The 12,209-nt window shown below is 40.2% G+C and overlaps 1 protein-coding gene across 3 annotated transcripts in view; it reads left to right on the top strand.

Moving 5' to 3' along the window:
• The window catches only part of MRRF (mitochondrial ribosome recycling factor), a 65,837-nt gene that overhangs the window by 1,420 nt on the left and 52,208 nt on the right, over nt 1-12,209 (top strand). For all 3 annotated transcript variants that reach the window (XM_011927374.1, XM_011927373.1, XM_011927375.1), the window contains exon 2: nt 3,711-3,922. In XM_011927374.1, the coding sequence (XP_011782764.1) occupies nt 3,711-3,922 (212 nt within the window). The remainder of the gene's footprint in view (nt 1-3,710; nt 3,923-12,209) is intronic.

Genomic DNA, 12,209 nt, shown 5'->3' with positions numbered 1-12,209 from the left:
TGAGAGGCCGAGGCCGGCAGATCACCTGAGGTTGGGAGTTCGAGACCAGCCTGGCCAACAAGGTGAAACCGCATCTCTACTTAAAAAATACAAAAGTTAACTGGGTGTGGTGGCGGGTGCCTGTAGTCCCACCTACTCAGGAGGTTGAGGCAGGAGAATTACCTGAACCTGCAAGGCATAGGTTGCAGTGAGCAGAGATCGCACCACTGCTCTCCAGCCTGGGCGACAGAGCGCGAGACTCTGTCTCAAAAAAAAAAATTAATAGTTGGGATGCTGTTATAATAGCTACAATTTATTGTGTACCTACTGGATGCCAGGCATTGTACTGTGTGTATGTGTTTTGTTGCTGGTTTTTTTTTTGTTTGTTTTTTGTTTTCCGAGACGGAGTCTCGCTCTGTCACCCAGGCTGGAGTGCAGTGCCACGGTCTCGGCTCACTGCAAGCTCCACCTCCCGGGTTCACGCCATTCTCCTGCCTCAGCCTCCCAAGTAGCTGGGACTACAGGCGCCCGTCACCACGCCTGGCTAATTTTTTTTTTTTTTGTATTTTTAGTAGAGACGGGGTTTCACTGTGTTAGCCAGGATGGTCTTGGTCTCCTGACCTCGTGATCCACGCACCTCGGCCTCCCAAAGTGCTGGGATTACAGGCGTGAGCCACCGCGCCTGGCTTGTTGCTGTTTTTAAGAGATTAGGTCTCACTATGTTGCCAAGGCTTGCCTTGGACTCCTGGTCTCAAGTGATCCTCCTTCCTTAGCATCCCAAATAACTCGGACTATGGGCACCCACCACTGTTCCCAGCCATGCTGAGTGTTTTATATGCATAGTATAGCAGTTAACAACATAGACTCTGGAGCTCGATTGCCTGAATTCAAATCTTAGGCAGATTTTTGCTTCTGTTTTCTTATCTGTAAAGTGGAAATAATCATAGTACTTACTTCAGGGTTATCATGAGTCTCAAATGAGTTAACGTGTGCAAGCCACTTAGAATAGTTTCTGTCACGTAGTCATTGTTATATAAATGTTAGGTATTGTCATTATTGTTATCTTTTTAAAGCCTCATTAATATCACTATGATGATGATGTGGAAGCTGTAGCTCAGAGAGGCTAAATGACCTCCCCAAGGTCACACAGCTAGTAAGTGGAGGAATTGAGATTCCAGTTCCAGATTACGTCCAGAGCTCAGACACTTCCCCACATTGCTTCTATGTATAGCTTAATTTTGTTGGCTAATACATGGGATCTCAACAAATTTTTCTTCAACTTTAATTCTTTTATCTGTGCTGAACAGAATGTTAATTTGTACACCCTTAAGGTAAAGGACCTAAAGGACTGCCTTTATTGAACTTCCACTTTGAAATTTTCTGACTTCTGTGCAATTAAAATCTACGCCTTATGCGTTTCAGCAATGTGGTTTATTTATAGAGTTGTCTTCCGGTTCACGTGTACTGGGGCTGCTTTTGGGTGCTGCGTTTTCTGTCAAAGGTTGTTTATTTCTAACCCATTTTGATTTCCTGTTGCTTTGTGAGTTGGTATTATGACCTGCAACAGAACACCAGGAAACCTATCTTAAATGGAGCAGCCAGATTGAGATCCTGTAGACTAAAATAAAAAACTACTCATTATTCTACAGCCATATTTGGTTGTAAGTATGAATTAGGCATTAGTTTTATTAGGGAAAAACCTAGATATAGAAACTTCGCTCTGAGCCAAACCTCTGTGAACAGTTCTGCTAAAATAGAGCTTGGCTATTAGCTCCATGTCCTTGGACAGTGACTTACTCTCTCTCAACCTCAGTTTCAACGTCTGTAAAATGGGGATTATTATATGTTCTTTGTGGCATTATTGAGAGAATTAAATGAAATAATATGGTTAAAGCAAACAGTCCAAACTTGACCTCAATTAATAGTAGCTATTGATACTAATAAAGAAGAAAAATATTCCTTTTTTCATCAAATCTGTTTTTATAGACTTTATACACTGATCACTAACTTCTAGTATCCCTTACTATTAAAAATTCCATCAAGAGAAATTATTTGTCTTTGTGCTACTCATTTGCTTTAAAAATAATAGCCATCATTTATTAAGCTGCTATATTCCTGGCACTATGTTAGTTGTTTACATGTATTCATTATTTTATTTTAAGTTCAAAGTTATTTTTATCATTGATGAGGAAAGTGATGCTCAGAAGAGTAAATTGCCTAAAGTTGAGATTTACATCCAGGTCTGACTAATGTAGGCTATTTTGTACATCATTAATAACATACAAGGTTTCTTTATTGTGTCTGACCCTGACATAATAGTTTTTGAGGCCAGGCATGGTGGCTCACGCCTATAATCCTAGCACTTTGGGAGGCCAAGGCAGGTGGATTTCCTGAGCTCAGGAGTTCACGACCGGCCTGGGCAACATGGTGAAACCCTGTCTCTACTAAAAATACAAAACAATTAGCTGGGCATGGTGGTGTGTGCCTGTAATCCCAGCTACTTGGGAGGCTGAGGCATGAGAATTGCTTGAACCCGGGAGGAGGAGGTTGCTGTGAGCCAAGATTGCGCCACTGCACTCCATCCTTGGCAACAGAGTGAGACTCAGTCTCAAAAGATAATGAAGATAATATTTTTTAAAAAGTTTGAAAGAAAAGGTGATAGCTTTTCAACAGGTATTATTTTGGGGGGCTTCTGCTGTTTACTGGGTACTGTGTCAAGGGCTTTACTTGCATAACCTCATTAATTATTCCCAACCCTAAGAAATAAGTACAATTATTCCCATTTTACAGTTGAAGAAATCAATGAGCAGAAATATTCAGGAGTCAGTAATGGAGCTAGGACTGGCTTCCAGGTCTTCCTGACAGCAAAGCCCATGTTATTCATTCCATTATGTTGGATCAAAATTTTAGGATGGGTTTTTTAAAAAAACATAAGATGTGGGACTGTTACTCAAAGGAAGAAGCTTCCTGGTATTTGATACTAATTGTTCTTAATTTTTAGCTGAGCCATAGCAACATTACTGGCAAAAGCTATTGATATATTTGTCAGTTAGCTAGGGCTGTGTTCTATCCTGAGGTAGTTGTAGGCAATGGCATCTTTCCATGGTCAAAGACCTCAGATGTAGAATGCGTAACTTGTGTTAACACAGTAGAGAGTGGCATTTTCCAGAGCTCTAGTTCTATACCATGGAAGACCTCAAACCTCAATCATGCTTTAGACTCACATTAAAGGGCATCCTAATTGGTAATCAGTGCGTAAGGAACCAAAGAAAATTTTAATTAAATGCTGTCGTGTGAATTTTCCAGTCATTTTATGCCCGTTGAGATGGTTTTCTTATTTAAAGTCCTCTTCTAGTGCTGTGCCTTCCCTCTTCAAACTTTATCAAGATTTTGTGCTTTTCTCATATAAGGGTTTAATTAGAATCATTGAAATTTTAGTCTGCTGCATATTTGCTTAATGGGCATTTTGGTGCAGTGGAAAGAACTTGGGGTTTGGAGTCCAAAGTGGGGAAGTTTCTTGAATCTCTGTAAGCCTTAGTTTCTTCATTCTGTAAAATGAGGCAAATAATACTTTCTTCTAGGGCAGCTGGGAAAAGGATTAGAGATAATGTATTTAAATTGTCTAGTACTTAGCTCAGTTTATAGGAATTGCTTGATAATTGGTACGAATTATCTGAAGTTGCAATATGGTCTCTTTTACTTAGATCTGCTTTTTGTCTTATTCTTTTTAGTGGATGTTTCCAAGGATTGTCTTCAGTCATGGCCTTGGGATTAAAGTGCTTCCGCATGTTCCACCCTGCCTTTCGCAATTATCTTGCAGCCTCTATCAAACCCATTTCAGAAGTTACACTGAAGACAGTGCATGAAAGACAGCATGGCCATAGGCAGTACGTGGCCTATTCAGCTGTACCAGTCCGCCATTTCGCTACCAAGAAAGCCAAAGGTAGAGACATGTGATGTTCTCTCCTACTTCACCCCTTTCTTAAATTTGGCCCTTGAATTATAGCTAGCAGGTATCTCAGATGTACTGAATTTCTCCCCTTGCTAACATGAGGAAATGGGGCCTCAGCTATTTCATTTGATTAACTTAAAAGGTTACAGTGGCAGAGATGGTGTTACAACCCAATGCCTGTTTTCTTATTACCATGCTGCCTCATTTGTTTTATTGGTAGCTCAGAAAATGCCTAATTTCTTTCTTTTAGATTTAGAGTTAGAGGTATAAGTGCCAAGCAAGCCAGAATGCTTGTAGCAGGGATCAATATATTGTCTCCATATAGGAAGATACATGTTGGAAGTATAATTAAGACCAGAAGGTTGTTGGGTGAAGTGGGTATTAGAGTCATGGATTTAGATGGATGATCTTAATGGCTTGTGTCATCCAAGAATGAGACTTTGATGTACTGCAGGTCTCAGCTTAAATGCTACTTCCTCTGGGAAGCCTTCCCTGACCTCTAAGACTAGGTCAAGTCCCCTGTTAACTGCACTCGTGCATTCTGTTATTTTACCTTTGATGCACTTAAAACAGCAGTGATTAATTAATTAAATGTAAGACTGATTATCATTTATCTGCCTTCTATGCTGGACCTGATGAAGGTAGGTTCTATATTGTTCTTATTTAGCACCTAACAGGGCCTGGATATAGTATTTTTGACAAATTTTGTTAAATGAAAGAATGAGTGATAGAAAATTGTCAGTCACACCAGCAATTTGCAGTGGTGGATTAGGGAGTCCTCCCCCAAGAATGGCGCTAGATATATGCTGCTGAATATTTTCCCACTGACTCTTCTTTTCTAATTTCATGCAGATCTTCCCTTTTCTGTAATAGGAAAATTAACAAATTGCTGAAAGAACGGTAATGCTTAGAAGACTTATATTCTGTTAATAGTAATAACCTTTGATCTGTATGTTACATTATATTTTTTAAAGTTTCCATACATTTACTAATTTTATCCTTATAATTATCCATTGAAGAAGTAATTTTCCATTGAAGAAATCCTTATAATTATCTAGTTAATCCAGATCTCACCATTTTATAAACGAAGAAACTGAGATAATTAGTGAGAAATTTGCCCATGGTCCTATATAATTAATGGCAGAACCAGAAACTTTAGTTCTTGATGCCTACAGTATTACAGTCTTCTAGTACACTAGACAGTGACTACAGTGCATAAGCAGAATTTTTTCATATTTGTAGGCTATTCAGTTTTGTCTTCTTTGCTTGCCTCTATAAAAGTTGGTTAAGCTGAGTGCTGTGGCTCACATCTGTAATCCCAGCTACTCAGGAGGCTGAGGCGAGGGAATTGCTTGAGGCCAGGAGTTTGAGATTAGTCTTGGCAACGTAATGAGACCTTGCCTCTTAAAAAAAAAAAAAAATGCTGGGCCTGGTGGCCTGTACCTGTAGTCCCAGCTACTCAGGAGGCTGCGGTGGAAGGATCACTTGAGGTGAGGAGTTAGAGGCTGCAGAAGTTGGTTGTTTGACTTTTTCTTTTAGATTTATTCAATTCTTTCTTTTATATTAGGGATGCTCATTCTTTGTCAATAATATGTGTTACAAGTATCTTCTTTGCTTTTTACTTTATGATGTTTTTGTTGAAATGGGTTTTAATGTCATATTTTTCAGTCCTTTATTAATTGTGTCTTCTTTAAGAAATACCCCTCTATTGCAAGATAATTTATTTCTGAATATAATGTGAGGTAATTTTTGAAGTTTCCTTTTCAGGTGGATAACAAGTTGTATCAAAATCATTTATCGATTAGCCTATTCTTTACTCCCAGATTTGTAATGTCCCCCCGTTGTGTGAGTTTCTTTATATATATATGGTATTGTTTCTGAGCTCTTGATTTTATTGAACTGCTTATCTCTCCCTGCAGTAAATTTCATACTGCCTGACTTACTGTCATAAAGTTCAATTTAGTGGTACAAATCTTTCCCCTTACCACACATATGCTTTTTCTTCTTGACTTTCTCCTCTTCTATATGAAATTTATGATCATAGTGTCAAGTTTTCTCCAGACAGATCTTGCACAAGGCTAGGAGTGGTGGCCCACACCTATAATCCCAGCACTTTGGGAGGCCAAGGGGGTTGGATTACTTGAGCTCAGGAGTTCCGACCAGCCTGGGCAGCATGGGGAAACCCTGTCTCTACAAAAATTAGCCAGATGTGGTGGTGCATCTCTGTGGTCCCAGCTACTCGGGAGGCTGAAGTGGGAGCATTGCTTGAGCCCAGTAGGTCAAGGCTGCAGTGAGCCATGATCATGCTGCTGCCACACCAGCTTGGGGGACAGAATGAGACCCTGTCTCAAAAAAAAAGAAAAAAAAAAAAAATCTTGTGTAGTTCTTTAATCAGGTTTATTTCTGGGGGAATCCTATCTTTTTTTTTTTTTTGGTCACTTTTATATATGTTAGTGTTTTGAGTTATATATAAAGAAAAATGTGTACATAAATCATAAGTTTGTGCTTCAGTGAATTTTCGCAAAGTGAAAATAATCACGTAGTCATCACCCAAATCAATAAATAGATTGTCACTTGTATTTTGGAAACTTACCACATGTCCCTTGGAGTTGTTACTCTTCCACTATAAGGATACATAACCCACTATATTGACTTTAACACCACAGATTAGTTTTGTCCTTTGTTAAGTCAGTATGGATTTTGTGTCTGACTTCTACTGGTAATAATCTATTTGTGACATATGTCTATGTTGTGCACATAATGGTGGTTTGTGCATTTTTATTTTTTTTAATGATACTCTACTGAAAGTATATACCACAATTTAATATCCATTCCACAGCTGACAGACTTTTGGGTTGCTTCCAGTTTTGAGCTAAAAAAAAAAATGCTAGTATAAGCATTCTTGTACATGTGTTGTGTTGCACATATGTCCCTTTCCATTCTTCTCCCCTCCTGTCCTATTGTCCTCCCTTCTCCTCTCCTCCCCCCACTTTCATTGGATTGGCTAGGAACTCTAGTATAATTTGAATAAATGTGACTGGTGATAATAGACATCTTTGTTTTATTCCTGATTTTATAGGAAACACTTCTTATATGTTAATGTTAAGAATTATGTTTGTGGAGAAATCATATTACCTGACTTCAAATTATACCACAGAGCTATAGTAACCAAAGCAGCATGGTATGGGCATAAAAACAGATACGTAGACTGTGTTAGTCTGTTCTCATGCTGCTATGAAGAAATACCCGAGACTGAGTAATTTATAAAGGAAAAAGGTTTAGTCCAGGCACGGTGGCTCATATCTGTAATCCCAGCACTTTGGTAGGTCAAGGTGGGTGGATCACTTGAGGTCAGGAGTTTGAGACCAGCCTGGCTAATGTGGCAAAACCCTGTCTCTACTAAAAATACAAAAGTTAGCCGGGCATGGTGGTGCATGCCTGTCATCCCAGCTACTTGGGAGGCTGAGGCAGGAGAATTGCTTGAACCCAGGAGGCGGAGGTTGCATTGAGCTAAGATTGTGCCACTGCACTCTAGCCTGAGTGACAAAGCAAGACTCTGTCACAAAAAAAAAGAAAAAAAATTAAAAAATTAAAATAAAAAGGAAAGAAGTTTAATTGACTCGCAGTTCTGCATGACTGGGGAGGCCTCAGGAAACTTACAATCATGGCAGAAGGCACCTCTTCACAAGGGGGCAGGAGAGAGAATAAGTGCCCACTGAAGGGATTAGCCCCTTATAAAACCATCAGATCTCTTGAGAACTAACTCACTATCACAAAAACAGGATGGGGAAAACCGCCTTCATGATTCAGTTATCTCCACCTCCCCCATGAGAGGTGGGGAACTACAATTCAGGATGACATTTGGGTGGGGACACAGCCAAACCATATCATTCCACCCCTGGCCCCTCCCAAATGTCATGTCCTCACAATTCAAAACACAATCATGCCCTTCCAACAGTCTCCCAAAGTCTTAACTCATTCCAGCATTAACTCAAAAGTTAAAGTCCATAGCCTCATATGAGACAAGGCAAATCCCTTCTACCTAACCTATAAAATCAAAAACAAGTTAGTTACATCCTAGAAACAATGGGGGTATGGACATTGGGTAAATACAACCGTTCCAAATGGGAGACGTTGGCCAAAACAAAGGGGCTACAGACTCCATGCAAGTCTAAAATCCAGTAGGGCAATCATTAAACCTTAAAGTTCCAAAATGATCTTCTTTGACTCCATGTCTCACATCCAGGTCATGCTGATGCAAGAGGTGGGCTCCCATGGCCTTGGGCAGCTCTGTCCCTGCGACTTTGTAGGCTACAGTGCCCCTCCTGGCTGCTTTCACAGGCTAGCAATGAGTGTCTACGGCTTTTCCTGGCACACAGTGCAAGCTGTTGATAGACCTACCAAGTTCTGGGTTGGAGGATGGTGGCCCTCTTCTCACAGCTCCACTAGGCAGTGCCCCAGTGGGGACTCTGTGTGGGGGCTCCAACTTCACATTTCCCTTCTGCACTGCCTTAGCAGCTGTTCTCCATGAGGGCTCTGCCCCTGCAGCAGACTTCTGCCTAGACATGCAGGTGTTTCCATACATCCTCTGAAATCTAGGCGGAGGTTCCCAAACTTTGATTCTTGTCTTTTGCGCACCCGCAGGACCAACACCATGTGGAAGCTGCCAAGGCTGGGGGGCTTGTACCCTCTGAAGCAATGTCCTGAACTGTACCTTGGCCCCTTTTAGCCATGGCTGGAGCAGCTGGCATGCAGTCCCAAGGCTGTACACAGCAGTGGGGGGCCCTGCACCTGGCCCAAGAAACCATTTTTCCCTCCTAGGCCTCCAGGCCTGTGATCAAAGGGACTGGTAGAAGGTGTCTGACATAACATTTGCCCCATTGTCTTGGTGATTAACATTCAGCTCCTTGTTAAATTGTGCAGATTTCTGCAGGCGGCTTGAATTTATCTCTAAAAAATGGGTTTTTCTTTTCTTTTGCATTGTTGGGCTGCAATTTTTCCAACTTTTATTTTTTTTTTGAGACAGAGTCTCGTTCTGTTGCCAAGCTGGAGTGCAGTGGCATGATCTCAGCTCACTGCAACCTCCGACTTCCTGGTTCAAGTGATTCTCCTGCCCCAGCCTCCTGAATGGTTGGGATTACAGGCATGCGCCACCACGCCCAGCTAATTTTTGTATTTTTAGTCGAGATGGGATTTCACCATGTTGGTCAGGATGGTTTTGATCTCCTGACCTCGTGATCCACCCACCTCGGCCTCCCAAAGTGCTGGGATTATAGGGGTAAGCCAGTGTGCCTGGCCAAATTTTTCAAACTTTTATGCTCTCCTTCCTCTTGAATGCTTTGTCACTTAGAAATTTATTCTGCCAGATACCCCAAATCATCTCTCTCAAGTTCAAAGTTCCACAGATCTCTAGGACATGGGCAAAAACCCACCAGTCTCTTTGCTAAAGCACAACAAGAGTCACCTTTGCTCCAGTTCCCAACAAGTTCCTTATCTCCATCTGAGACTACCTCAGCCTGTACTTCATCGTTTATATCACTGTCAGCATTTTGATCAAAGCCATTCAACAAGTCTCTAGGAAGTTCCTAACTTTCCCACATCTTCCTGTCTTCTGAGCCCTCCAAGTCTCTAGGAAGTTCCAAGCTTTCCCACATTTTCCTGTCTTCTTCTGAGTCCTCTGAACTGTTCTAGCCTCTGCGTGTTACCCAGTTCCAAAGTTGCTTCCACATTTTCAGGTATCCTTACAGCAGCACACCACTCTTCCAGTAGTGTGTTAGTATTTACTGTATTAGTTTGTTCTCAAACACTGCTAATAAAAACATACCTGAGACTGAGTAATTTAGAAAGGAAAGAAGTTTAATTGACTCACAGTTCTGCATGGCTGGGGAGGCCTCAGGAAACTTACAATCATGGTGGAAGGCACCTGTTCACATGGGGGCGAGAGAGAATGAGTGCCCAGCGAAGGGGGAAGCTGCTTATAAAACCATCAGATCTCTTGAGAACTCACTGTCACAAGAACAGGATGGGGGAAACAACCCCCATGATTCAATTATCTCTACCTGGTCCCTCCTACTACGCGTGGAATTATGGAAACTACAATTCAAGATGAGATTAGGGTGAGGACACAGCCGAACCACATCAAAAATCAGTGGAACTGAATAGAGAACCCATAAACAAATTCATACACCTACAGTGAACTCTTTTTTTGACAAAGGTGCCAAGAACATACATTGGGGAAAGGACAATCTCTTCAATAAATGTTGCTGAGAAAACTGGATATCCATATGCAGAAGAATGAAACTTGATTTCTGTCTCTCGTCATATACAAAAATCAAAATGGATTAAAGACTTAAATCTAAGACCTCAAACTATCAAACTACTACAAGAAACCATTGGGGAAACTCTCCAGTACATTGTAGTGGGCAAGAATTTCTTAAGTAGTACCCCACAAGCACACGCAACCAAAGCAAAAATGGACAAGTGAGATCACATCAAGTTAAAAAGCTTCTGCACAGCAAAGGAAAAAATCAACAAAGTGAAAAAACAACCCACAGAATGGGAGAGAATATTTACAAACTACTCATCTGATAAAGGATTAATAACCAGACTGTATATGTAAGGAGCTCAAACAACTCTAGGAAAAAAATATCTAATAATCTGATTTAAAAATGGGCAAAATATTTGAATACACATTTCTCGAAATAAGACATACAAATGGCAAACACACACATAAAAAGGTGCCTGGCATCGTTGATCATCAGAGAAATGCAAATCACAACTATAATGAGATGTCATCTCACCCCAGTTAAAATGACTTTTATCCAAAAGTCAGTCAATAACAAATACTGGCGAGATGTGGAGAAAAGGAAACCCTTGTACACTGTTGTTGGAAATGTAAATTAGTACAATCACAGTGGAGAACAGTTTGGAGGTTCCTCAAAAAACTAAGAATAGAGCTACCATATGATCCAGCAATCTTACTGCTGGGTGTATACCCAAAAGAAAGGAAATCAGTATATTGAAGAAATATCTGTATTCTCATGTTTGTTGCAGCACTGTTCACAATAGCCAAGATTTGGAAGTAACCTAAGTTTCCATCAACAGATGACTGGATAAAGAAAATGTGGTACATATACACAATGGCATACTATGTAACCATAAAAAAGAATGAGATCCTGTCATTTGCAACAACATGGATGGAACTGGAGGTCATTCCGTTAAGTGAAATGAGGCACAGAAAGACAAACTTTACTTGTTCTCTAAGCGAGAGCTAAAAATCAAAACAATTCTGTGGATCTAAAAATCAAAACATTTGAACTCATGGAGATAGAGAGTAGAAGGACGGTTATCAGAGGCTGGGAATGGTAGTGGAGCGGTGGGAAGGAGTTGGGGGTTGTTAATGGATACAAAAATTATATACAGTTAGAAAGAATGAAGAAGACCTAGTAATTAATAGCACAACAGGGTGAATAAAATCAGTGATAATTTAATTGTACATTTAAAATTAACTAAAAGTGTATATTTGAATTGTCTGTTACACAAAGGATAAATGCTTGAGGGGATGGATATTCTGTTTTCTATGATGTGATTATTATTGCATACATACATCAAAGTATCTCATGTAACCCATAAATATGTATACTGTGTACCCACAAAAATTAAAAAATTTTTAAACAGAAAAAAATTATGTTTGCTTTGCTGTTGGTATTCTCTTTTAAGCAAATATCTTTTATCCCTATTTTGCTAGGAGTTTGTTTCATATAGATATTAAACCTTAATCACAAGTTCTTCCTGCATTTACTGAGATAATCATTTTTTTCTCTGTTAATCTATTAATGTGACTCAACATCAATAGGTTTTATGATGTTAAACCACTTTTGCATTCTTGGTACGAGCCCTACTTGTTCTTGATACATAATCTGTGTTATACATTGTTGGATTTGGCTTGCTAGTATTAATTTAGGATTTTTTAGACTATATTTGTATGTGACATTAGCCGTAATGTAACTTTCTAGTTTTCATGAACATAGTTTTCTAGTATTATCCTTCTCTGGCTTTTGTATTAAGAATATCTGGGCCGGGCGCGGTGGCTCAAGCCTGTAATCCCAGCACTTTGGGAGGCCGAGACAGGTGGATCACAAGGTCAGAAGATCGAGACCATCCTGGCTAACACGGTGAAACCTCGTCTCTACTAAAAAATACAAAAAACTAGCCGGGTGAGGTGGCGGGCGCCTGTAGTCCCAGCTACTCAGGAGGCTGAGGCAGGAGAATGGCGTAA

Source organism: Colobus angolensis, unplaced genomic scaffold, assembly GCF_000951035.1.
Source record: "Colobus angolensis palliatus isolate OR3802 unplaced genomic scaffold, Cang.pa_1.0 Scaffold71, whole genome shotgun sequence".
Lineage (NCBI taxonomy): Eukaryota > Metazoa > Chordata > Mammalia > Primates > Cercopithecidae > Colobus > Colobus angolensis.
The sequence above is the reverse complement of the archived record's forward strand: the minus strand, read 5'-3'. Positions and strand labels throughout refer to the sequence as shown.